Raw genomic sequence first — 26550 nt, 5'->3', positions numbered from 1 at the left:
TGTTTCTTCGATTGGAGATATTCCCTTGCTCCCATTTCTCGATGATTATTTTCTTCAATAGAAACTATAAGATTTCCAGTGCTATTTTGTATAATAGCTTTTGGAATAATAGATATCTACAGTTGTTTTCTGCCAGTTGACCCTAGATTAATGGTATTTAAGCTATAAAAAATTTAATGTATCAAATAACTCTTCAATAAATTGACCAGATATTCTTGCATTCATTAAATAAAATATCACATATATTCCTCTATGGACCAAAATAAGCTGCCTTTAAATTGGGAAGGGTTTCAGATCCTAAATTACATTATGTGCTAGTGCATGTATGTTTGCTTTAGTTATGGGAATAGAAAAAATGTCAGTTGGCAAAGCAGGAAAATGATTTGAGAATTTTAAAATTAATCATTAAGGTCCTACTGAAGAGCTGTTAGATGTTAAAAGGAAAACATAATGAAATCCCAGGACCTCAAACACAATGGTGCTTGGACATAACTTACTTGATTCTGTTTCCAGGAAGTACCAGTTCCCTACAGTTGTCTTAGATGGAGAACATCAAGCTAACTGCCTGAATTAACAATAGCATCTGTGTAATCTCTGTCCTAGGGAATATTCGAATCCAACAAACTAGCTCAGATACACGGATGAATTAGATCAGCCATTTCCCAGGAGTTTCTCTTTTGGAGAAACAGCCGATGATGATTGGCTAGACTTAGGACAACTCTCTTGGTTCTCATTTACAAAACTAAGACATCCTCTCACTGAGGAATTCACTGGATGTCATAGTGCTCTATTCAGAACAGCAAACCATTCTATTTGTGGCAATTTAAGATTGAGGGATTTGAACTGATAGAAAGGGGAGGAGACTTGAATCATATTAAATGTGAGTGCTCTTATGAGAAATGATTCGCCTCAAACTTTGGTCGTCCCACCAACAATAGGTATCAACAAAGAATGGTAGCAACCCTTATATAACCTGACTGAGATCAAGAAAAATTGGTGTGTGTAAAATTCTGAAGACTTGCAAGGCATGGTTTAGAACTTTTAATGCGGCATGGAAGGACTTGCAAGCTCAAACATAACGTATTAGCTAACATTTTGCATACTGTATTAAATCAGATATTTGATGCCAAATAGATAAGTAGTCTCCAGGAATGGGGGTGAAGAGAGACATCTTGTGGAAGACACATTGACTAACAATGTAGTTTAAAATGGTATTTTTCAAAGTATATATCATGTCTGAATAGTGGGTCATGGAATCAGTTTACTGTGACAAACTTAATTTTGAATTGTATTCAGTACAAAACATGGAATAGGGTAGAAAATATCAGAGTACACCATATATAGTTAGGCTAAATATTTTGTGTAATTTTTGCTTCAGTTACATGCACACATGGGTATACTTGTAAAGTGTCGAGTTCCCAGCTGAAATATTTTGAAAACCACTTTAAACATAGAAGCAGATGCATGGAGTGGATACACAAATTCCACTGATGGGGACAAACAGTGTTTATATAAATTTTACTTAGGTGAGGGTACTTCAAAGTGTTCATGGAAAGACTCCTATCTTTAATTCTATCTGAGGTACCCTAGTACACGGTCAGTGCTAGTTAGCGAAACTGGGACTAGTGGAATACATGCTAATGATAGCTCTGTATGTTTTGCTTTAGTTCAAATAGCTACACTTCCATTCTGTTAGGAAAAAAATGTTTGGTTTGTTTGTTTTTGTTTTTGTCTTCCATCGTTTACTTAGTTTGCTAACATTTTCTCTTTTGTCCAGGAGATTGCATCAACAATTTGAAAGCTATAAGGAACAAGTGAGAAAAATAGGAGAAGAAGCGCGGCGTTACCAGGGCGAGCACAAGGACGATGCCCCGACTTGTGGAATCTGTCATAAAACAAAGTTTGCGGATGGGTGCGGCCATCTCTGCTCCTATTGCCGCACCAAGTTCTGCGCCCGCTGTGGAGGCCGCGTGTCTCTGCGGTCGAACAACGTGAGTGTGGATAGAAACCGTTACGCCTCCCGAGCATGAGAAAAAGCGTGCATGTTAGAAAGCAGACGCTGCATGAACGTGCACATTCATGTGCCCTTCGTTTAGTTCGTGTTTTTCATAAGGCGCATAGTAGTGCAATAGTGATGAAATTAATTCAAGAGATATTTTCCATATGGGTGTATCTTAATAAATTATTCCTACTCAACCAATAGTAGATTACCTGTGAAAGCGAACTTATTTTCTGAAGAACCTAGTAAATGTAGATTTAGTACCATCATGAATTATAAAACTCTTGAAAGTTGTTCTAACAAATTCTTCTTGTAAAAAACAGTTAACTACTTTTAGTTTCAGCTACATTCGTTTTCGGATTGAATGAAGGTAAGATGCAGGGTAAATTGTGTCACTAAATTTAATCCGGGATAATATACTATACAGTGATTAGCCTCTGTCACAGCATTTCAGATTTGCTACCATGTTAAAGAAATAGAGTGCCAAGTTCATCTCATGAGAATTATTGGGATACTTAAAAAGCATGTCAAAATACACTTTTTTTGATTTTGAGGTTTGCACGTCTTGTTTTCTTCTCTATCTACAGTCAGCCCTTCATACCCCAGGGCTCCGCATGCGAGGATTCAACCAATTGGGTATCAAAAATATTTTTTCTAAAATTGTGTCTGCACTGAACATGTACAGACTTTTTTTTTTCTTGTCATGATTTGCTAAACAATACAGTGTAACAACTATTTCATAGAGTTTAGACGGTATTAGGGATTATAAGTAATCTAGAAATGATTTAACAAATATGGGAAAATGTGCACAGGTTATATGCAAATACTAGAACATTTTATATTGGGGACTTAAACTTCCATGGATTTTGGTATCTGAGGGAGGTCCTGGAACGAATCTTCCACAGATACCGAAGGATGACTGTATTCTCCCCTGATGCACTTTCCTTATTTGGCTTAAATAAGAGTTGCTCCTCTGTTAGGCCAGTACTTTAAACATATGCAATTTTTTGAAGCTTAAAGATGCTAATATAGGGCCGGCTCGGTGGCGCACTGGAGAGTGCGCCGCTTCGGAGTGCGGCGGCGCTCCCGCCGAGGGTTTGGATCCCATGTGGAGACCGGTTCCCGCTCACTGGCTGAGTGCGGTGCGGGTGCAACACCAAGGGTTGCGATCCCGTTACCGGTCAGTAAAAAAAAGACAAAAAAGGAAAAAAAAAAAGATGCTAATATAGCAGGACCCAATATTATGATTTATGAAATACCAGACTAATTCTAATAAATATTTAATTTAGAGTACACTTTTAATGTTGTACTCTATCATACTCCCTATGTTAGTATAGGAGAATTATTTCTAGGGAAATCTGGGTGAGTTTTCTTTGACATAGATCTGCAGTGTAATATAGAACAGTTACGATTACCATGTAGCTAAAGAATTCCCAGTGTTTCTTTAATAAAAAAAAAACTCATATTATCTGTTTATGTAGAGAATTCAATATAATACAAAGTCATATTTAAAAATACCATGAAAGCTTTAAGTACTCTTGATATTTTCCTAGTTTGGAAAATCACAGTTAAAATGAAAACAAACCTCCCAATCAACATCTTATTCTTTGGTAGTCTATTTGAGTTATAAGAAGGATATTCTGAAATCTCTTCCAATGGAATTAAGGCATTGAGTATAAAAGATATCTTATACTTTAGGGTGAGACCTTTCTTTAGGTTTCATGTATGACTACATAAGTTCTCTTTGTCCCTCTTGAAAGTGATTTGTTATAGTCAACCCTCACATGCCATCTTAAAGTCTTTCCAGAACAAACTTGGGTATTAGGATCGTCTCTGGCACAAAGGAAGTAAAGAGGTCTATTTGTTAATTTCCCCTTTTTTAGTGTTCTCAAATACACTATTTTGCACTGAATTCTCATAGATGAGACCTGGAGGTAACATTTAACAATTCATGTGGAAGAGCCCTGAAAGGTGCTGGCAAAGATATAAATCAGCTGAGTGTTAGTGCTGGCCGAGCACCCATAGCTGTCCAATGCTTTTAACTTCCTATTATAGGTCTGAGGCAAGCCAATAGCAATACAGTTAACTATTGATATATTGAAATCATCAGGGTCAAACTCAGGTTTTAAAAAGGAGAGGGTGGTTAAAGAAAATTGAGCTAGGAGGTGCTTACACTTTTGAAAAAAACTCAGGCCTCTTGTAGGTCATCCATCTTTACTAAACCTATTCATTTTTGGAAAAAATAAAGGAACAAAATTAAAGAAAGCACAACTTAAATATTTCACCTTTGGCATAAAACAAAAAAATTGTATAAAACTGGTTTTTCCTATAACAAATGTTGAAATGTATATTACTAAAAAATATTTCTTGTGGAATACTTTATGGCTAAAATAGTTAACATATTTCTCTACATACTTTTATTTATTACAAACATTTTCCATTATTAGATGTTTCCAAATTGTGACTATAAATATTTTAACAGTAATTTAGTAAAATTATCCGTACAATTTTATGCATTTTAATAAAATATTTCTTTTCAATTATAGGTAGACCTGGTGGTAGTAAATTAACCTTTCTTTCTGAAAAATATCTTAAATGTAGATTTACTAATCCAAATTCTAAAAATTTAGGGTATTATTGTGCCCAAGTTTGTATATAATGTATAGAAGGACCGATATGTGTGCATTTTCAATGAAGAATTGAATACTGGCTATTTCTTAGGAAGAGTAAACATTTACTTTTCAAAAATCTGTGTTTTAACACTATGAAGAAACACATAATTGTGTTCTTAAAAACAATTTATTAATATATTGCTGATTTTTGTTTTTCTACTCTTTTTTTCTCTCTCTACTCTGCTTCCTTGGACGCTTTCCCAAAGGAGGACAAAGTGGTTAGAATTCATGCTTTCTTTTCCATCATTTATTACTATATTGTTGTGAACTTTATTAAGTGAATATTGCACCTAGTGTTGTTAATCACTATGTTTCACAAAGAAATTATATGCTCAGAAGAACTCATTCCCAGTTCTCATTAAAAAATAAGATGAGCATCTAGGAGCATTACAGAATTTTATATTAGTAGGTAAAGTCTGGGTAGTTTGAGTTCATGAGGACAGTGAAAATTTTAATATAATTTATATCATGAGCTCATTTGCCTTAGCTTATAGGGTTTTGATGATTATTTCATCTGCCTTCAGGAACAATAAACTCTAATGGGCTCCACTTTGCTCAGCACTCAGATGCATAGGTAGGTGATTTGAAACTTTATTGCAGAAGGAATGGAATGTACTGACTTAGAGAGAATGGATCAAATTTAAATCAAGAGCTCAAAATGTAATTATTTTTCTATAGAACACAAGTAGCAGAGTTGTCATATTGAACCGCATTTTGCCCTTTTCTTCTCCCTCACACAGAGAAATCACTCCTTAGGGGGGTCACTCTTGACTCTTATCAACTGTACATACCACCCAGGCTGCTTGTACCTGGGAAGACAGGATTCAAGTGGAACCTTCAGTCAGCCTCTCCTTCATATACATACTATACTCCTTCTTTGGGTGTAACTTACAACTTCCTCACAACTCAGTAAATCTCCCAATATGAGACTGAGGCAATGAGTATTTCAGGTTCAATATATCAACTTAGCCGCCTTTGTTCAAATTTCTTAAAGCTTAAATGATGTAGTGCAGTGCATAATTAGCAAGCATGACATTAAATTGAACATTAGTCTGTGTTTTTAAACTTGATGCTAGTATGTGTTCATCCATTTTTTCTATGAAAAAGAAATCATTTTGAAAAATGATGTAAGGTAGTCTGCTTTCACTAAATGTTTTGCCTATACTATTGGTGGTATGTGGAACAATTTTAGGGGATATTATTTTACTGCAATTAGAAAATATAACTAGAATATCACACCTGTGGTTTCATGAATATTGTTACATTGTATGGGTCTACATTTGAAATATAGACAATTCAAATTCCTTTAAAGAATAAAAGTGTAAGTAAATAAGAATGCTGGTGTTATGCAGACTTGGGGGGAAGACTTCAGCTATTCCTGAAGGGCTGGCCAGACATTGCTTCTTTCACAGCACTTCCCACAAGGGTAGGTTATTTGTGCTTATGATTACTGACTTTGTAAAGAGAATTCAGGTTGATTTTCTGGTTCTCACACTAAGAATAGAGTAGAAAGACCTGTCAATTACAATCGTTTTTAATCATTTTCTTCGCTTTGATTAGAATGCATATATCTACCGCTTCATTCTTAAATACCCAGTCATAATTTCTTTAAAAACCTTTGTAGCTTATTGTGGCAGTTCAATGAATTACATCTCTGGTCCCAGGAAACTAAAGCTAGATTTTGCTTTAGTAATGTTAAAGAGAATAACCAAGTATTAGAACAAAGTACTTGATTGCCAGTCCTTTCCCTATTCCTGTGAGCTCTTTTATTTTGGGTAGAGAAATTATAATTTACGGGTGTGTGTGCATGCGTGTGTGTGTCTCTTGTTATGGGTGAAAAGAGAAGAATAGAAGTGAATAAAACTTTTCTAAAAGCAATCTTTATGTTAACCAACGTAGTAATCATGAATTCTACTTGGTCTGTTAGATTAGTGAATAAATATGATTTAATTAGAGTATGTGATATGAAGACCTAAAGATAGCCAATATATAATATCTTCTTTATTAAGGTCAGCAAAAGTTATTAATTACAATATTTTTTCAGCCCAGCAGTATTTTATTTTAAAAATTCACCTTTAGCCCAAATCACATCTAATAATAACTTGACAAATTGTTTACATGCTTATGAAGAAAATAGCTGTCATACAGAATCATTTTGCAAAGGGCATGTGTAATAGTTTATAATAGGAAATTATTTCATGCAGATGCATACTCTCATTGATAAAATTATATTTTTTACTTTACTCTTCTAAGCCTAAATATATAGGAATACTGTAGAATTCCCCAGAGGCTGTTTACATTGCTTTTATCTTTGTTTTACTTTCTATTTGGTAGCAGAGGATTGAATTTAGATAGCTTCCTTGATAACATTAACACATTGCTATTGCTAAGCCAGCTGAATTGAATCCTACAAATTAAATTCCTTTGGGATTTTCCACATACATTTTCATCCATTTTTTGTTGTTGTTGTTGTTGGGAGGATTGACTTATAACAACTAAACATGAACTTGCAATATTTCTATTTTATCTATATTTTCACAAAAATGTGTCAGGTTTTATAAATTAAGGTTATTTCATAATAAATGTTAGTACTACTCTGAAAAATAGAATGCTACCACGTTCTTATTCTCTCAAAATGTGAAACCTGTTCGTACCTACTTTTTAAATATCATGTGTAGGGGCTGGCTGGTTAGCTCAGTTGAATAGAGCACAGCCTGTAGCATTAAGGTCTATGGGTTCAGGTCCCCATACCAGCCAGCCACCAAAAATATAAAAAAATTGTTAAATATCATATGTAAAAAGTACTTTTTTATATCAAGGTAATAATTAATGAGGCACTGTTTGTAGATTCACGTGTTTCTAAATGGGCTCCTCATAACTTTTCATTGATGATTGTTTTTAAAAATAATGCCAATTGATATGTTGATGTATCAAATATATTTTTATATAAAAAGCTTATAAAAGGTGGGGATTGGGTAGGATGGGACAGTACCAATAGAGAGAAACTGGCTTTATAATTGTTACCTGTGGGACAATTGATTCTTAGCATAAAAAACTTCACCCTCAAAGACTCTGCTCTTAAATACCAAAGTGATGATTTTGGATATTTTGGATTAGATAAAAGCAAGCAAGTCAGTAGAATCATACCATTTTAAAAATGATTTGCATGATTGCATTAAATATTTATTCTTATTATGAAAAATCTTCTCAGAGTTATCTATCTATATTTAGTCCATGGCGTGATAATGCATATGATCATAATTTACAACCTTTAATCTCTTGAAAAAATGATTATAAGAGTTTGCTTAGACCCACTTTTATTTGTTCTTTTGTTTTCTACATGCTTTGATGGATTTCTCTGACAGAAGTTCTCTTAGAGATTCTTCCCAGAAAGATAATATAAGCCTATACAGAATAGTTTATACATATAGATAAATATGAATAAGGAAATGTTAGGATGTGTCAAGAGAACTTTCATTAGGCAGTTTGGTTGATTAGATTTCTCAAGGTATCTCATCTGGTTTTGCTGTGCTTATCCTAGAAAGAAATAAAACATCAAGTTGTGAAAACTTTTATGTGACATAATTCAGAAAGCTGTGAATTTTTATTACAAATCTGTTCTCAAATTTTGCTTCACTGTTAATCTGTTTTCAAATTTTGCTTCACTGTTTTTCAAGGAATTTTAATCTCCTTCATTTAGCATTACTGTTAGAAAAATGTTTGCCAATAATCATTAGGAGGTTAGTCTTGGTTTTGTTTCCTTCCCCCGTGTCATATTTTAATACAATTATAAAATCTGTTTCTGGACAGTATAAGTTTGCAACTAACTTTTTTTTTTTTTTTTTTTTTTTTGACCGGCAACGGATCGCAACCCTCAGTGTCGCGCCCGTACCGGACCGGGACCGGCAACGGGATCGCAACCCCCAGTGTTGCCCCCGCTCCTCGCTCAGCCAGTGAGCGGCCAGTCTGTATGCGGGATCCAAACCCTCGGCGGGAGCGCCGCCGCGCTTCCCAAGCAGCGCACTGTAGCGGTGTGCCACCGGGCTGGCCCCTGCAACTAACTTTTAAATAAGAATCCATGGTAGGGATAAGGGAGCTACACCAGGATGTAGAAAATTAGCCTTTTCTAGTATAGGGAAATCGCTATAGAAGGAACAGCTTTCACAAAGCTAAAGACTAAACAAAGGAACGACTTCCTGATTTTTTGTGAACATAAATTGTCAAATCTCTTGTTCACAAACCGAAGATTGCTGTGTCGTATGATTACTCTATGTTTAATATTTTGAGGAACTTCCAAACTTTTCCCAAACAGCAATAAATGAGGGTTCCAATTTCTCCACATTTTTGCCAGAGCTTGTTATTGTCTGTCTTTTTTATTAATATTCATCACATTGCATGTGAAGAAAAGTAGTATCTCCTTGTGGTTTTCATAAAGCTATTTTAATCCAAAATTATCAAATTAATTTGATATCTCCAGTGATTCACTTTCTGTGGGTTTATATTCTTTTTTTTTTTTTCCTTTTTTGTCTCTTTTTTACTGACCGGTAACGGGATCGCAACCCTCGGTGTTGCGCCCACACCACGCTCAGCCAGTGAGCGGGAACCGGTCTCCACGTGGGATCCGAACCCTCGGCGGGAGTGCCGCCACGCTCCCAAGCGGCACACTCTCCAGTGCGCCACCGGGCCGGCCCGTGGGTTTATATTCTTACATAAAAATGCTTCTTAGGTAGCCATTTCTTGAGAAAGGATTTTTATTTGGCTGCTAGCATATTCAGAGTATTAGAAGTTCAGTTATTTTCCTTCTCTGGGGATTCTCTATTTTCCTAAATTAGAACTGTATAAGTACTTATTCATCTATATAAGTCAATCAGAACAGGAACTCTGAGATTTAAGATAACTTATAATCTACTACCTGTCTGGGTTAACTATTCCTGGGGTGCAAACACAGTAAGAGATTTTTTTTATCACCAATTGAAAAGACTATTTTTCAAACACACAAAGAGAACTAGCAGCTTCAGTTTTACCTCTCAACCATAGGTCCAAAATTAACAGGCACTTAAGCCCATTGTATAAAAAGCTATTTTTTTCATGGTATACAAGATATTTTCTCTAGTGATGTGAGCTTTTAGTAGTATTCAAACAGACACAAAAACTAACAACCAGATTTTCTGTCAACTGCCACCCAACTTTCAATATATCCCTGATGTGCATCAGCAGATTTCATTAGCGGATTGCTTCCCTATCATTGTTGATATTAGTGGGGAATGTATTATATTCACAAGCCTATTTAGTCAGATGTTAACATAATCATTTCAGCTCTCTATGGTTGCTGTTTAGATAGTATGTCTTTTTTCCATACTTTTAATTTAATCCTATTGTTATTTTTTAATCCAAAGTGGGTCTCCTATAGATAGATAGTATACACTCGAGTCTTGTTTCTTGTTTCCGTTTCTGTTTTTATTCAGTCTGACAATCTCTGACTTTTGATTTGATCCTTTAATACATTTATATTTAATGTTATTATTAACATAATTTTATTTGTATCCTATTTTATTTTTATTTTTATCTTATTTTTTTGTTCCTTTATTCTTCTTTTACTGATTTCTTTTGCATTAAATGAGTATTTTGTAGTCATAATTTAGTTATTTCAGTGACTTTTTCACTATATTTTATGAGTTATTTTCTTAATACCTTTAGCATTTTCAATATACATCTTAACTTATCAAAATCTACTTCACATGTACAGTATCTTAATTCCAGTGAGAGAGAGAGATGTTAATTCTGTATAACTCTATTCTGCCCTCCCCCTTCTTTGTGCTATTATTCTTATATGTACTGTGTCTGCATATGTTACAAACCCAACAATACATTGTTATAATTATTAATTTATATAATTTTATGTCTTTTAAAGAAACTGAGAGAAGAAATGAGAGTAAGTATATAGTTTTCAGATCTGTTTTATTAACATTGATGTTTACTACTTTTGGTTCTCTTTAATCTCCCTGTGGGTTTGAGTTAGTGTCTTGCGGTGTTTCATTACTCCAATACAACACTGCTTTCCCTACTTGCTTTGTGCTGTTATTGTCAAAACTGTATTTTATTTCTATATGTTACAGGCTCAACAATGCTATTGTATGACTATTGTTTTATACAATTTAAAAAAATCATTTAAGGCCGGCCCGGTGGCACGCTGCTACAGTGTGCCACTTGGGAGCGCGGTGGCGCTCCTGCCGAGGGTTCGGATCCCACATACAGACCGACCGCTCACTGGCTGAGCGAGGTGCAGGCGCGACAACGAGGGTTGCAATCCCGTTGCCAGTCCCGGTCCAGTACGGGTGCGACACTGAGGGTTGCGATCCGTTGCCAGTCACAAAAAAAGACAAAAAAAAAAAGGAAAAAAAAAATCATTTAAGAGAGCAAAGGAAGGCCAATATAAAATTATACTTTATACTAACCTATGTAATTATCTTTAGCAGTATTCTTTGTTTGTTTGTTTTTCATGTGAATTTATATTACTGTCTAGTGTCACTTTCAACCTCGAGAATTTCCTTTAGTATTTCTTTAAGGTGGGTCTTCTAGTAATGAATTCTGTCAGCTTTTGTTTTCTTGGGAAGTCTTTATTTTACTTTCATTTTTGAAAGATAGCTTTCCTGGATATAAGATTCTCAGTTGAGAGTTTATTTTGTTTTTTTCTTTCAGCACATTGTGTATATCATCCTCCTGCTTTCTGTGCTTAATTGTTTTTGATAAGAAGTCAGCTGTTAATCTTATTAGGGTTTTCTTGTACATAATGGATCAATTTTCTCATGCTGCTTTTAAAAATTTCTCTGTCTTTGTCATTCAAAATTTACTGTTACGTGTATGTATCTGGGTATGGATCTCTTTGTGTTCATTGTGTTTCTTAGGTGTGCACATTAATGCTTTTCATCAAAGTTGGGTAGTTTTCAGCCATTGTAACAAATCTGGACAATGATCCCCATTCCCATTCCTTGTGATGTTGAGCATTTTTTCATGTTTCTCTTGGCCATTTATATATCTTCCTTTGAGAAATGCCTATTCAGCTCCTAACCATTTTATAATCAGGTTACTTGCTTTTTTACTGTTAAGTTGTTTGAGCTCCTTGTATATTCTGTATATTAATCCCTTGTTGGATGCATAGTTTGCAAATATTTTCTCCCATTCTGTAGATTGTCTTTTCACTTTATTAACTGTAGTAGTTGCCTGTGCTTTGGGGGACATATTCTTGAAGTCTGTACCCACTCCTACTTCCTGTAGTGTTTCCACCACGTTTTCTTTAAGGGGTTTTATTGTTTCAGAATGCATATTTGGGCTGAGCCCGTGGCGCACTCGGGAGAGTGCGGCGCTGGGAGCGCAGCAGCGCTCCCGCCATGGGTTCGGATCCTATATAGGAATGGCCAGTGCGCTCACTGGCTGAGCGCGGTGCGGCCGGTCTCAAAAAAAAAAAGAAAAAAAAAAAGAATGCATATTTAATTCTTTAATCCATTTTGAGTTAATTTTGGTATATGGTGAGAGGTATGGGTCTAGTTTCATTCTTCTACATATGATGACTATGATGACTGGTTTTCCCAGAACCAATTAATGAATAGGCAGTCTTTTCCTCAATGTATGTTCTTCTTGCCTTTGTCGAAGATCTGTTAGCTGTAAGTGCATGAGTTGATTTCTGAGTTCTCTATTCTGTTCCATTGGTCTGAGTATCTGTTTTTATGCCAGTATCATGCTGTTTTGGTTACTGTAGCTTTGTAGTATAATTTGAAGTCAGGTAGTGTAATGCCTGTGGCTTTATTATTATTGTTATTATTTTCTCAAGATTGCTTTGGCTATTCAGAGTCTTTTGTTGTCCCATATGAATGTTTGTATTGTTTTTTCTTTTTCTGTGAAGAATGTTACTGGTATTTTGATGTATTTGATTGCATTGAATCTGTATATCCATTGTTTCTGACAGTGCTGCTATGCTTGAATTTTCCCAACCTCTGTTCCAAATAAAGTCAGTCTACTTAGGGAATGCTATAGAGCTTTCTATTCTTATGACCTTCGCTTCCTCCCAGTCAAAACATCTCCACCAATGTCTGGAGCTGGGTTAGAAACAGCAGATAGACAACCCTACTTTATTGGTAGGGCACTGAATAGAATCAGTAGCCCCTGGTCTTCTTTGCTTGCTTTTCTTGGCATAGAACCTCCACCCTACAAGCCAGCTGGGGTGAATACAATAAGGGTCCAATAATCTTGTCCTGCCACACCTGAAGTAGAGTGTCAATGCTACAATTGGTAGATAGGTGGAGGAAGGGAGCTTTGACCATTCAACTGCATTTGCCTGTAATACAGCTCTGCAACAAGGAGCTGGAAGTGAGGATGAGAAATGTTGGTAGCCTTTATCTCTGTGGCATATAGTTCTCAAATGGAAACTGTGGAGGGAGAAAACCCTTGTTCTTGGCTGTACCCACCCAAAATAGAACTTCCATCTTGTTGAGGTGGAAGGGAAGAAAAATGGAAGGTAGTGCGGCTCAGTTGCCACAGACTTGCTGTTCTTACAGAAATTTAGTAGAGTTTCTTGAGTAAATGTTTCTCCATTTTCTACATTTCCTTTGGACAATTTCAGAGACTTTAAATGCTGCTTTAAAAGAATAACATCTATAAGTTATGACTGTTTTGCTGGGGAGTGGTCTGCAGAGCTCCTTACATCACCATTCTAGAGGAGCTACTCAAATAGACTCTTTATAATTCTATGTTAATTCTTCCATTCACTTATTAATTCATTTACTTATTTTTTATTCATTTATTTATTCAGTTGTAAGTTTTTATCCCAACAGGAGTCTTATATATAATTATTTTTCTTTCAAAATTATTTTCTCAATCTTTCGAATAAATGCAATTTATTGATGATGATGCTTGCCAAGGTGCTCTCTTTCTGTTCAGTTTAATTTTAAGCTTATTCAGTATTCAAAAGAAATCAGTTGCTCACAATCATTAAGCTAAATTTTGCTTAACCAAGCAGCAACAAAAATTATGTTTTTCTTTTACCAAAATATAATTTATTGTATGTATCTGTGGGATACCACGTTGAATATCGATACCTGTGTGCAATATGTGATGCTCAAATCAGGGTAATTAATATATTCAACACTACACAATGTAATCATGAAGAACTAATTATGATAATTAAAAGCAAAGTTTTTCCCTGGGTAAACATGCACTCACTCATTCATTTATTCAGGGACTGAATTCATTCATTTAATCATGGCTACATTAGGTTCAATGGTTAATATAAAATGTATATAACAAACCCTTTTTAACACAAGCTTATTATTTAATAAATTCAGCTTAAAAGTGTGTCTATGTATGTGTATGTATAATATAAATATATTGCTATATTGCTATATAATAATTTTTATGGAATGTTATATTATAGAATAGAATTCGCTAAAACTCCTTCATAGTGTGTAGGATGACAACTGTCTGATAATTTAGTTAACATTTCTACCCAAACCTTTTAGTGCCAACAGCATCTTGTGCCCATTTGCTTACAAGCCACAAGTCTGCTAGGCCATGATCATTCCTCATATTCTATTTATTAGAGTAGTTTGAAGATATTTTTAAACTTTGCAAAATACCTTCTCAATTTATTAGAGTAGTTTTTCAAATATTCAAAAAACTTTAAAAAATATATCTAAATCTTCTTGCCATAAGTTGAAGTTAGGTATCTAAATCTTAAGAAGTCCTTGATTTATATGTGAATATCTCCTTACTATGGCATTTAATAATTAAATTTAATCATTGAACAGTTTACTTTGTTGCTGTGTGATATATATATGCAATAATTTTTTCATACATAACCTTCAACAACAAATATTTGGTTTTCAATATTCCATTCAAGAGTTTAGAGCCCCATACTGGCCAGCCACCAAGAACAAAACAAAGCAAAACAATAACAAAAAATACCTTCCATTTAAATTATATTATAATGATGGAAAAATAATTTTGTGCATTTAATTTATGAACATCTATGTTGTAAAAGACTTAATTTTATGAAATCGATCAAGTGTTTTTATTAACCAATAAAATACTGTTGCAGCAAATTATGTGGATAACAGTAAAACACTAATTGTTCCATGGAGAAAATATTGTGCCTTATGACTATTCAGTTAGTTCTAGGAAATCTGAAAATGTCTGTCTTTTAATAAAAAATAGAAACATAGAAAACCAACAATGTCAGTCACTGAGCCAAGAGTATGATTATAATATTTCTCAGTACAATCTAATCTAGTTATGATAATCACAAGGAAAAGATGTGCTTGGTGGACAGTATCACAGTGGGTTTTCAGGGAGGGCAGTAATTCAAGCCTCAGGTCAGTGGTTGAGATACGTGATCACAAACATTTCTTGCTTTACTCAAATTATCTGACGTATGTTCCCTGTTTTGTTTGTTGCTGTTTTTTGCTTTCATAAGTGGATACAAACTTTTATTACTTATTACAATTATTTGTTAATTTGTATGTCAGACTAATGTATAATTGTTTCTCATAAGAGTATATCTTCTGAAATCTATGTATTTTAGTTCTCTTTAAAATTTACAGTTGCTAGAGATGCCTAAAATTTTATTAGATATCAGAGGACAATTGGGGGGGTTCTTGTAAAGGAGATTTATGCATCAAATACAGATTGTATTAAGTTGCCAGCTTACAATAACTACTAACCCCCCCTGAATATATCTTTTCCTTTGTACTTTCGTACCTTTCTTTAGTTTCTGTCAGTGTCAAAATATCTTTGGGCAAATTTTCTAACTGATGAAGAGCTGTTTACCAAAGGCCAAGAGCAACCCAAATGCCATCTCCCATGTGGGGTGCTCTCTGAGTGTTCCAGGCAGAGATGGCTCTTTCTGCAACTTATACACTTCCTCATTATAACATATGCCGCTCTGATTTGTGAGTTTCTTGCAGTTATGGAAAGAATAAGTACATCCTTGAATACTCAATGATGAATACATTGCTTGACACATAATATGTACCCAATTCATATTTGTTGGGTAAATGTTAATTAAATGAAATAAGAAGTAGTTTCTTTTCAATTCTGTCACTTTATATGTGTATTAAATGGTAATATCAGTAGCTGCAGCTATTCATTCTAGGAAACTAACTAATGTTTATTAGGCATGTCTTCCTAAAACAATAGATTACAATGCCTAATAGCTGAGCAATTTATATCAGACATTCCACAACAGACTTAGCATTTGCTGATGTCAGCCTAGATTAGTTTTTTTTATTGTAATTCTTGGATCACACCATCATCACTGAACTATTTTAGGAATCACATCAACACTGTCAATTGACTTGTCTTTCATTTCTATTACTACCAGAATAATAAGTTCTCTTATTTTTCTTTTTAAAAAATCTCTGTGAGATTGAGGGACTAAAAGACTATCCTCCTGCTGTTTATTGTGGGTTAACTACAAGTAAGTACGTCTCATTTTCCCCTGTATATGCCTGACTCTATTTTTTCTCTATCTTTGCTTTATTTTCCGTTTTTGGTGAAGAATAAAAGTTGGGATATTGAGATGAATTATTGGATATGGTGTAGAAAAGATAATAGGGATTGTCTAAAATAAATTATATCATTAACACATCTTGTGTTTCTACCTCACAACTGTTCTTTTTAAAAGAAAAGTAATTTTGATGAGTCCAGTTTGGATGTCTTTAAAGTTTCTTTGTCCTCAAGATAAAATAAAAAATTATACAAAGACACAGCTAATTGTCAGTATCTTATCAATGTTCCTTAGTTCTTTGTGTGTTCATTTGATGTAAAGGCGTATGTCTTTCTTCAGCTAAATAAGTTGGCCAATTTTTTGATCATTGTTTTTCACCTGTGTACTTTGCTCTCTCCTTTCTATTATATGTATATTGAATTTCCTGTACCTTTCTCATATTTTTTCTCATCACTTGCATGCCCTTTCGTTACAAATATTTTTCAAAATCTCGAAGCTATCCTTACATGATTATTCTTCCAGTTGAATTTCGAATCATCTAAAAGCAAACTTTTTAAATATCATATTGTCCTCTTTTCATGGAAGAAATGTCTTCTCAAAAATTCTTAAAAATATAAATTGAAGGTTTTCTTTTTTTTCTAAGTTTTCCCTCAACCTCTTGGGATACTATTTAATATGGCTGCTTCTTACAGAAACATTTGCTCTGATCCCTTAGGAAAATTCCTCTTTTTTAAAAATGTAATTTTCATCTATCTGTTCATCTTTGAAATTTGAGGATCCTTTTTCTAAATTTTAGTTTTAGGCAAAGAAGAAAGTTTTTATTTTCTACGAGTACAAATTGAGTTTCCTGAAAGGTGCAGGAATGATGCTACAGGAAGGACACTAGGAAAGGAGGGAATTCTGGGCAGGATTTCCTGGATCTTCTTATTCATTCTATGCCACTCGCTCCAGCACTCTCTTGCTTTCCTTTGGCTGTGTCCTCAGCATCATCGGGGAATTGAGGATTCTTTTCCTTCAGTTGTTCCGTGGATCACACTTGTTTCCAAGCACTACAGATGCCTCTGAGCTTCCAAGTACCAGTAACAGTTTTCTAATTGTCCTAGTAAATAGGGAGGAGACTAGCAGGTTGGCCTCAGCCTGGCAAATGTATCAGCAAGTGTTTAATAAGTGTCTCGAGTTTCACATGTACAAACACAACTCCTATTTTTACCCTCCAAACCAGCAGGTAAGTCTTCTTCACTCTAGTAAATGACAACTCCATTATTCAAGTTGTTTAAACAAAAAGTCTTGGAATCCTCCTGACCTCTCCTTTATCTATCTATCTATCCATCTATCTATTTATCTATTTATCTATCTGTCTGTCTGTCTATCTGCCTATCTATCCTTCCCTCTCTCTCATATCCAATTCATCAGAAAATCCTATTGGCTCTGTCTGCAAAATATATCCACACAACCCCTTCTCATCACCTCCACTTTTACCAACCTGGTCCAAGACATTATCATCTAGGCTGAATTATTTCAATGAACTCCTGTGTGGTCTTTCCTTTCCAACTTCTGTCCACCGCCCCCCCCCAACACTCCCAAACACTAAACTCAGCTACAGTGATTGTTTTAACATGTAACAATCACTTTTTTGTGTTTGAGCAAACATGGCTCATCTTAGCTCAAAACTCTCCAGTGGCTTCCCATCTCATTTAAGGTAAAATCTAGAACTTTGATAAAGTTGAACTTTCAGATAAATAATGTAAGACATTCAATAGAATAAAAAACCCTCCTCCAATTGATTAATGTTTAGTTTTTATGATGACATTTTATATGGATAATTTTTAAAGTTCTTTTAATTCTAGAATAGTCAGCAAAAAAGAATAAAAAATACTTTTTTAGTGAATATTTTCAGAGATCATTTCAGTACTTTTATTTCCATTTTTATATAACCCCATGTAATTTTTTCCCCTTGAATTCTTGACACTTCCAGTTCTCACTGGGTTGATCAACCCATTATTGAAATCCAGTAGTAAGTTTGGATCCTAATTACAGTAATGGAGAAATACACAGTCAATATGCAAATGATATTAATATATCAAAGAAAAATTTTGAAGTAACTTTTAATTAGTGGTTAGTGCTATATTAAAAAATGCTCTTTTTAATCATTTCACTCTTTGCTCTAAAACATATACAGACACAAATAATGTATTCTATAGTATGTTCATTTTTTAATAATGTGAATAATTTATAAATTATCACTGTGTTAAATATCAAATGAACACCTAAAGTAATTGTTCTCTAATGCATATTGAAATTCTTTTAAAAAGAAAAAGTTTGGATTATGTAAACACATTGCTGAACTGTAGCTACATTCTCATTGGTGAAGTAAGATATTGAGATGGTTAGAGAAAATGAGGGAGTTAGAATTTGATTTGGCACAATTTAGTAAACATAAGTGAACCAAAAATTTACTTTTACAGTTTGTTTTTAAATTAGTGTATTGTATTTTAAATGTTTTCCAAAGTAGTTTCCAACATGCATTATTTCATGGAATTTTATCCACACTGTGGTCTTGTTAGTTATTACGGGCAAGATTCTTTAACATAGAGATAAGCAGTGAGGACAGAGAAGTTTAGTGATTTTCTGTACATCAAAATGTTGAGAGGATATGGTTGAAAATTCAGGGCACCGGCCTCAGAGCTCATGACTTTTCAAATAAGATCATTTGGTTAATTTCTTCCAAGATAAATTCTTGTTATGAAAAGTATTACTGCTTATAACAGATTTTAAAGGAAATATTAAATACCACATTTTATTTGTAAACATGTTTTGATTTCTTTACTTAGCTATAATTGTTTGGATATTTTACCGTGTTTAATTTTTCTTGGTGCTTTGCTCAGTATTTACTGAAATGCTCAAATATAGTCAGCACTCAGTGAACTTTGAATAAGTGAATGAATGAATGTAACTTCTCTACACTTTTCTTTCCTCAGTTAAGTTTTTTTGAAATTCCAATGTTTGAAACTCTAAAATATAATTTTATATTTTAGCGTATCTCTTTACTAAAGCAAAATCATTAGAACTTTCTTTAGCAACTGTATGGAGGTCTCTCATCAAAGCTATGACCCCTGGCTTTTTCTTCTCCACTCTATTCAGATTATACAGTATGAGAGGGATGTTTGGTCCACTTCTTTCCACACAAGGGTCTAGAAGACATTAAGCAGAATAAAAAGAGAACCCACAAGCTATTCTGTTTAACCATGTCCAAATATAAACTGACCTAAGTATTTACAGGCACTTGAGTTTTCTCATACATAAAATAAAACATTATTGAGACAGCAGGAAGTGGGCCTGGGGACCTTGCAGCCACAGGCAGCCCCCACCACTGCTACAGACGCCACTGCCACATGGTTGGTCCACCACAGCCACTTCTGCTGCAAGGGAGGCTCGCCACCACAGCAGCAGCCACAACCACTGTGCAGGCAGCCCACAGACCACTCGACTGCATTGCCAAAGGAGAGTCACCATCAGAGCCCAGGAAAAGAGATGAATGAGCACAGACCCACAACCCAGTGGCCCAACCCACAGAAGGAATTACACTGCCACACACAGTAGCACACCTGGCATGTGAGAGGTATGTGTGCAGCCCACATGACTGCCTTCAGGGAGACACATGGAAACCCCTGAGAGTACAGAAACCAGGATGCCCAAATAGAGTAAGGAAGAAAATTCCCAATCACCACCAACCTATCCCCCAACTGAGGGAAGAAGGACTCAGAAGGAGCCTCTGTCTGTAAGAAAGAGGAAAGATAAACCCCACCTAAGGTCATCATTCAAACTGGGGAGCTCCAATACAACCCAGTGTACACATCAGGATTCCAGGAAACTAGCCAGGGTGCCAACAAGCACACTCAGGGTCATCTACCCCACCCAAAGAGCAACAGGGGACCCAGGTACTTCTCCCAAGTACTTGAGAGCTCACCCACACCCCTGACAAACCAACACAGAATCACCAACCTCAGCAAGAAATCACTAAGTGCCCCAGTGCCTAGGTCACAGAGGCATACACACGCAACTCCAACAATGAATATGGCTGAAGTACCCACATGGAGACTATGCTACTGCATCTAGCTGGAACCAATACTAAAGCACCCTATTCAATGGTCAATATAAAACACATCTACAGGAGGAAGTCTCTCTCTTCTAAGCCCACTCCAGAGTAATAGAAGAAGCAACTACTGTACCAGATAAACAGACATCAATGCAGAGATACTAGAAATATGAAAAAAATAAGAAAATATGACACCACCAAAGGAATACAGTAGTTCTCAAGTACCAGACCCAATAGAGCAAGAAAACCTTTGAAATAACTAAAAAGGAATTCCAAGTAACAATGAAACTCAATGAGATACAAGAAGACTCATTTAGATAACACAATGAAATGAGAAAGAGTAATCCAGAATATGGAACAGAAAATGTACAAAGAGATTAACACCTTAAAAAAGAATGTGACAGAACTCCTAGAACTGAAGGATTCACTCAATGAAATAAAACACAACAAAGAGCTTAAGCAGCAGGTTAGAGAAAACAGAAGTAAGAATTTCTGGTCTTGAAGATGGACTTTTCACAATAGCCGATAGAATTTTTTAAAATGAAGGAAATCTAAGAGAGCTAGCAGAAAACCTTAACCATATAAAAATCCAAATCATGGGTATTCCAGAAGGGGAGGAGAAATGAAAAGACATTTAAAATCTATTCAATGAAATAAGGGCAGAAAACTTCCCAAGTATAGGAAGAGACATGGACCTTTAGATCCAGGAGGCTCAAAAATCCCCAAACAGATTCAATCCAAAAAGGTCCTCTCTGAGACACATTATAGTGGCAAAACTCAAAGACAAAGAATCTTAAAAGTAGCAACAGAAAGACATCAAAGTCACCTATAGGGAATCCCCATCAGACTAACAGCAGACTTCCCAATTGAAACTCTACGAGTCAGAAGAGAATGTGATAAAATAAAAAAAAACTGCCAGCTAAGAAATTTGTATCCAGCAAGACTGACCTTCAGAAATGAGGGAGCAATGGTGTATTTCCCAAACAAACAAAAACTGTGGGAGTTCACCACCACAGGACCAGCCCTGCAAGAAATCCTCAGGGAGTCCTGCATATGGAATCTGAAAAATGATTATCACTACCACAATACACAAGAAAGAACAAAATCCACTGGTAGGACAAAAATGCAAATGAGAAAGAGAAAGAAACTACATCTTACCACCTTAGAAAACCAACAAACATCAACCACAAATAATAAAAGGGGAAGAGAGGAACAAAATATATTTAAAACTTCCAAACAAAAATTGATAAAATACCAGGAGCAAGACAACACCTTTCAGTAACAACCCTAGATGTAAACAGATTAAATTCTCCACTCAAGACACACACTGACTGATTGTATTAAAAAGATACACCCAACTATTTTCTGTCTTCAAGAGACTAACCTCACGTGTAAAGACACACGAAGACTAATAGTGAAGGGATCCACTGAACTTTAAAAAGGAGAGAACAGAACTGAAGGCAACAGACGTCAGAAAGGGGAAAGGAGAGGGTTAGTGAGAAATTGGTAAAGGGCCACAAAAAATGATTACAATGTGCAAGGTTGAATATACTAATTATCCTGATTTGAGCATTACATATTGCACACAGGTATTGATATTCAACACTGTACACCACAGATTTGTACAATCAATTGTTTCAATAAAAAAATATATTGGCAAAGTACGGCAGTATTAGAAACTGATTTCATCTATTATTTCAATTCATTCTTTTATTAGAAAGAGCATATTTTTAGAATTCTGTGACCCAAATACATAATTTATATAGTATTTTTGCCATCCTTATAAGTCAATTAAATGCATAGTGTCAAGTTGATGAGTTTACAAAGTGATTAAATTTGTTACATATATTCAGAATGTTCTTTATTTAGCCTTGTCAATGATCTGAAAGAATTTTTCCTCACTTACATTTTTGGTTAATGCATTAGAAAATATTTGAGTAAATAGAATATTATGTGCTAAAGTAATAGTATTCAGCAATAAGTTACCATACATTTTTGTGATTTTTATGGCTCTTTGCAGGTGCTATTTATTTTTATTTCAGGAAGCTAAAAGTCTGTAATTAATTCTAGTACATAAATTGGCTATAGAAAATATATAATCTTGTACTTCTCTCTCACCTATAGGGTTAATGTTACTTAGTTTACAGTATGCAAAGCAAAAAATTCCTATAGCCACAGCTATAGGATCTTTCATATTCTTTATTTCTTGTATTAAGACGTTTTTTTTTGAAGCCAATTTTTTTTTTGCATTCACAGAAAGCCTCAACAATATTATCATTAAAATATTTTTTTTCTAAATTGTGATACAGATAGAAATGTGTGTGTTTACACATATTTTAGAACTATAGAATATGGTTAGCAGGAATAATACTTAATGACAGAATATTAATACATAATTGCTTTATTTTTTGTTTGGGAATTGTACAAGACAAATCTTATCTTTATACTATATATAAACAAGTGGATGCAACCTAGTCCATACAACTTCTCAAGATAAACAGTAACTAGTCCTCAAGTACAAGCACTTGCTATCACCATTTGTAACACACAGTTCATCCTAAATTCACCTGGCAATTGGGGTGACTATCTGTGTTAGCTAATTGGCTTTATCCAAAGGGAAAATAAGCTTCTCCTATCCTTATGACGAGATGCCTAAGGAAGTTAGTCTCCTACCCTCTCACCGGAGCTGAGATAGGGGCGCTGTCTTCCTTGAGTAGTGCATTGCAAGGAGATGGCTCCAGGTCCTTGAGAAAGACAATACTGGGTCGTCAAGCTGGCAAGAGGCTTACCTAGTTTTTAAAAAGATTTACACATATTTCAATGCTAGGGAGAAAGAAAAGCACAGGAAGAGGAATCTCTTTACTTACTTTCCACAGGGAGAATTTTCTCTTTTCCTTTTCTTTTCTTTTCTCCTTTCTGAATTTGTGTTTAACCCTTACACAGCCTCCCTTACACCCACGATACAGCCATCCCCCTGAAGATTTATCACCTGCCCAGAGCATTGCCGTATAGCCATGAATGAGTCTCTACTATTCCCCTCCAGCTTCTTCAAGACTAGGGAATCTTCCAGGATTCCTCTCATAGAATTCACTATGTGGTTAGGTTAGAGTGTGGTGCTGATAACACCAAGGTCCAGGGTTCAATCCCTGTACTGGCCAGCTGCAAAGGAAAAAAATCACAATGTACTTCTTATTTTACAAGTCTAAGACAAAGAAGTAAGACTAGTTGACCTCATTTGAATAAGGCTATAAAAATCTCACAATTGATGTCTAACAGATTAATATCTTAAATTACTTTTCCACCACACCACTATCACTACACTTACTCCTTAAATATTTTTTAAATGAACTTAACTGACCAGACTATTACCTGCCAAAAAATGTTTTTGTGGAAGAATTTTATGTTTTGTAGCCTTAGCACTATAAACGTTATTGAGATCTTAACTTCCTTCGTGAGTATAATATTGTATCTTTAACATTCCCATATTTCATGCACTAATTACAGAACATATTATGCAATTAAGTTAATTCATTAGAGCCTAAAACATAGCATAATTATTGCTCACATTTCATTGATGCCTTTGAAAATTTTTATAGATGTTTCCTCCACGTTTGAAATTGTGCTCTTCAAAATTGTTTTTATTATTCTCCATTCATCTTTCTTGACTCCAGGAAGCCTGTGACTTTTTTCCTGTCTTGCTATAAAATGATCTTCAAAAAATTAAACTTACCGATGGCAAGTTCACATGTGGTTAAAGAACCATTTACACTGAAGTGTCCTAATAAGACAGTATTATCTGTGAAGCATCACAATATTCCATAACTACGTTAGCAGCACGTGAATCTGTGTTTACTAATGGCCTATAAGTTTCACTGTGTAATAGAGCGAATGACCTTCATTGGATGTAAGAGGTGGCTATGTTTGGGGTGATGGTAACAGTGACACACTAGGAGTTGGGTTATCTGTGTCTGTGTTTCAGTCCTATGATCTGTGTCTTAGTCAGTTTTCTGTTGCTCATAACAGAATACCTAAATCTGGGTAATTTATAAAAAATGGACAGTTTTGAAGGCTGGGAAGTCCAAGGTCCAGAGGGCACATCTGGTGAGGGTCTTCTTCTTGGGGGGAGACCCTTCAGAGTCCTTTGGTGACTCAGGGTGTCACATGGTGTGGAGGGGGAAGAGCACTAGTTAACATGTTCTCTTGCTCTTCTAATAAAGCCACTAGTCCACACCAGTGATAAGCCATTAAACCATTAACTCATTACTCCATGAATGAATTGATCTATTCTAAAGAGCATAGTCCTCATGATCCAATCACTTCCTAAAGGCCTCACCTCACAACACTGCCACATTTGGGATCAACATTCCAACATGGGCTTTGGAGGGAACAAATATTCAACCCATAGCCCCCTAGAAAAACAAGTCAAAGCTTTTCTGGACTAAGTTTTCTTAGTTGCAAAAATGTGAATGATGTTATTACCCATTACCTACTTCTCAGATATTGAACCAATAAAAATAGGAAGAAAGTTCTTGTATTGCAAAATTACATTTTACAAGTGTAAGGGTTTCTTAATTCATGTTTTCTTTACTGGACTTGGGTTCTAAGTAAAACAGAAAGAATCTGGTGAACTTTGACCAGTAATGCTCATTTAATGCAGTTGAGCCCCTATTTGATTCTTTTCTTTTAAAATTGATTAAACCATATTTATTTTACTCATTGCAAACTGCTAAATGAAAATGGACAGTTCAGCTTTGTTAGTTTGTAATGTCTATAGTAAAATGGTAACTGCATCCAACCAGTTAATTTAGGGCTGCCTGACCAAATAGTCTCAAGAAGCATCCATGAATTGTAATGAGCAAAATGTGGCCTGGAACTTCACACTGCAAAACTAGATCATTTTTTGCTTATGATTTCTCTTCACATATTTTAATGTATGATTCTCTATCATTTCTTTTTATAAGTTTTCTTTTCTACCCACATTATTTCAGAATGAGATCATTTTGAATCTTGCAAAATAATTAGAATTAAAAATCATTTTAACCAATTGATTTTAGTTATTAGAAATTATAAAATATTTTGTTTCAGTTATTCTGGAAAAAAATTCATTGTTTATTTTCTTTTTTTATCTTGCATGAAGTTGAAATTATTTTTATCTTGGTGCATACCTACTATTGTGTTAGTCCAAACTCTCTGGCTAGGTTACTAATTCAGAACCTTCATTATTTAATACACTTGAACGATATTTACTTTTATGTGGTATAAACCATTCCCAGCTACTTTTTTCTGAATTTATTATTTTGTAGACCAACTTTATTTTATTTTACCTTATTCATATATTTATTCTTCCACACTGAGGTTTGATTATTTCTAGGTCAATATTTTATTAGTGCTACTGCTGTACAGTTAAGCATAAATTGTGTATATTATACATCCATTTTTAAAGTAAAATATCAAGTATTATGAAAGTAGGTCATAATGATGGATAATCTCCTTAGAGACATGTGTTTTGGGGATATTATGCAGTTTTATCCTTAAATTCTATTATAGCAGCATCAACATGATTCTGTTACTGTACATGTTTTAGCTTAGTGCTTTTATTATTTTAGTTATTATTTAACCTTCCACAAAAAACACATTGTTTTTAAGCATATTTTGGGACACATATATGATAGTTATTTATCTTGTAGGGGCAAAATTCAGTCCCAAAGGCTATTTGGGGAAGTTATAAAAGGTCAAAGGACTGACATTTTGATAACCCTTGAGTAAAATATGCTAAGGCACCGAAAAAGAATGTTTATAAATCTATAATAATAGGTAAAAAGGAGACCAGATATTTCTTTTTGAAACAAGGAAATTGGCAAAATAATTTGTAAAGAACCTTTTAAGAATTCCCAAAATGCGCATGTTGCAGAGTGTTATTTCAAAGAAATTTGACAGTTCAGAAAACGTGAAATTAAAATGAGAGGGTATTCTAGGAAGGAATTGATCGATTTGGTTTTGCACGCATTGATTAATTACCTCTGATGTTCTTAATATATCTTTTTGACTCTTGCTTTTTTTAGTGGAGAGAGAACTATTCCCTACATTTGTTGATAATACAAATTGTGATTAGCAAGGAGTTCATCAATCTTCATTCTCCAACATGAAGGGAGTTAGAATCCTCATATACTGAGCAGAGTGAAATTGAAGCAGTTTCTCCTTAAAGATAAAATAGGAGGATGATGACCTAAATGTGACCAAATTAGTAATTAGTGGCACTTATTGTTAATAATATCATAATTAGGGG

General features: G+C 34.7%; 1 protein-coding gene across 1 annotated transcript in view; it reads left to right on the top strand.

Annotated features, from left to right (window-relative positions):
* RIMS1 (regulating synaptic membrane exocytosis 1) overlaps positions 1 to 26550 on the top strand; it is a 481216-nt gene that overhangs the window by 201982 nt on the left and 252684 nt on the right. The window contains exons 4-5 of the mRNA XM_008568517.1: positions 1778 to 1991; positions 4878 to 4889. Coding sequence (XP_008566739.1) covers positions 1778 to 1991; positions 4878 to 4889 — 226 coding nt within the window. The remainder of the gene's footprint in view (positions 1 to 1777; positions 1992 to 4877; positions 4890 to 26550) is intronic.

This window comes from Galeopterus variegatus, unplaced genomic scaffold (assembly GCF_000696425.1).
Source record: "Galeopterus variegatus unplaced genomic scaffold, G_variegatus-3.0.2 Scaffold419, whole genome shotgun sequence".
NCBI classification, from domain to species: domain Eukaryota; kingdom Metazoa; phylum Chordata; class Mammalia; order Dermoptera; family Cynocephalidae; genus Galeopterus; species Galeopterus variegatus.
The sequence above is the reverse complement of the archived record's forward strand: the minus strand, read 5'-3'. Positions and strand labels throughout refer to the sequence as shown.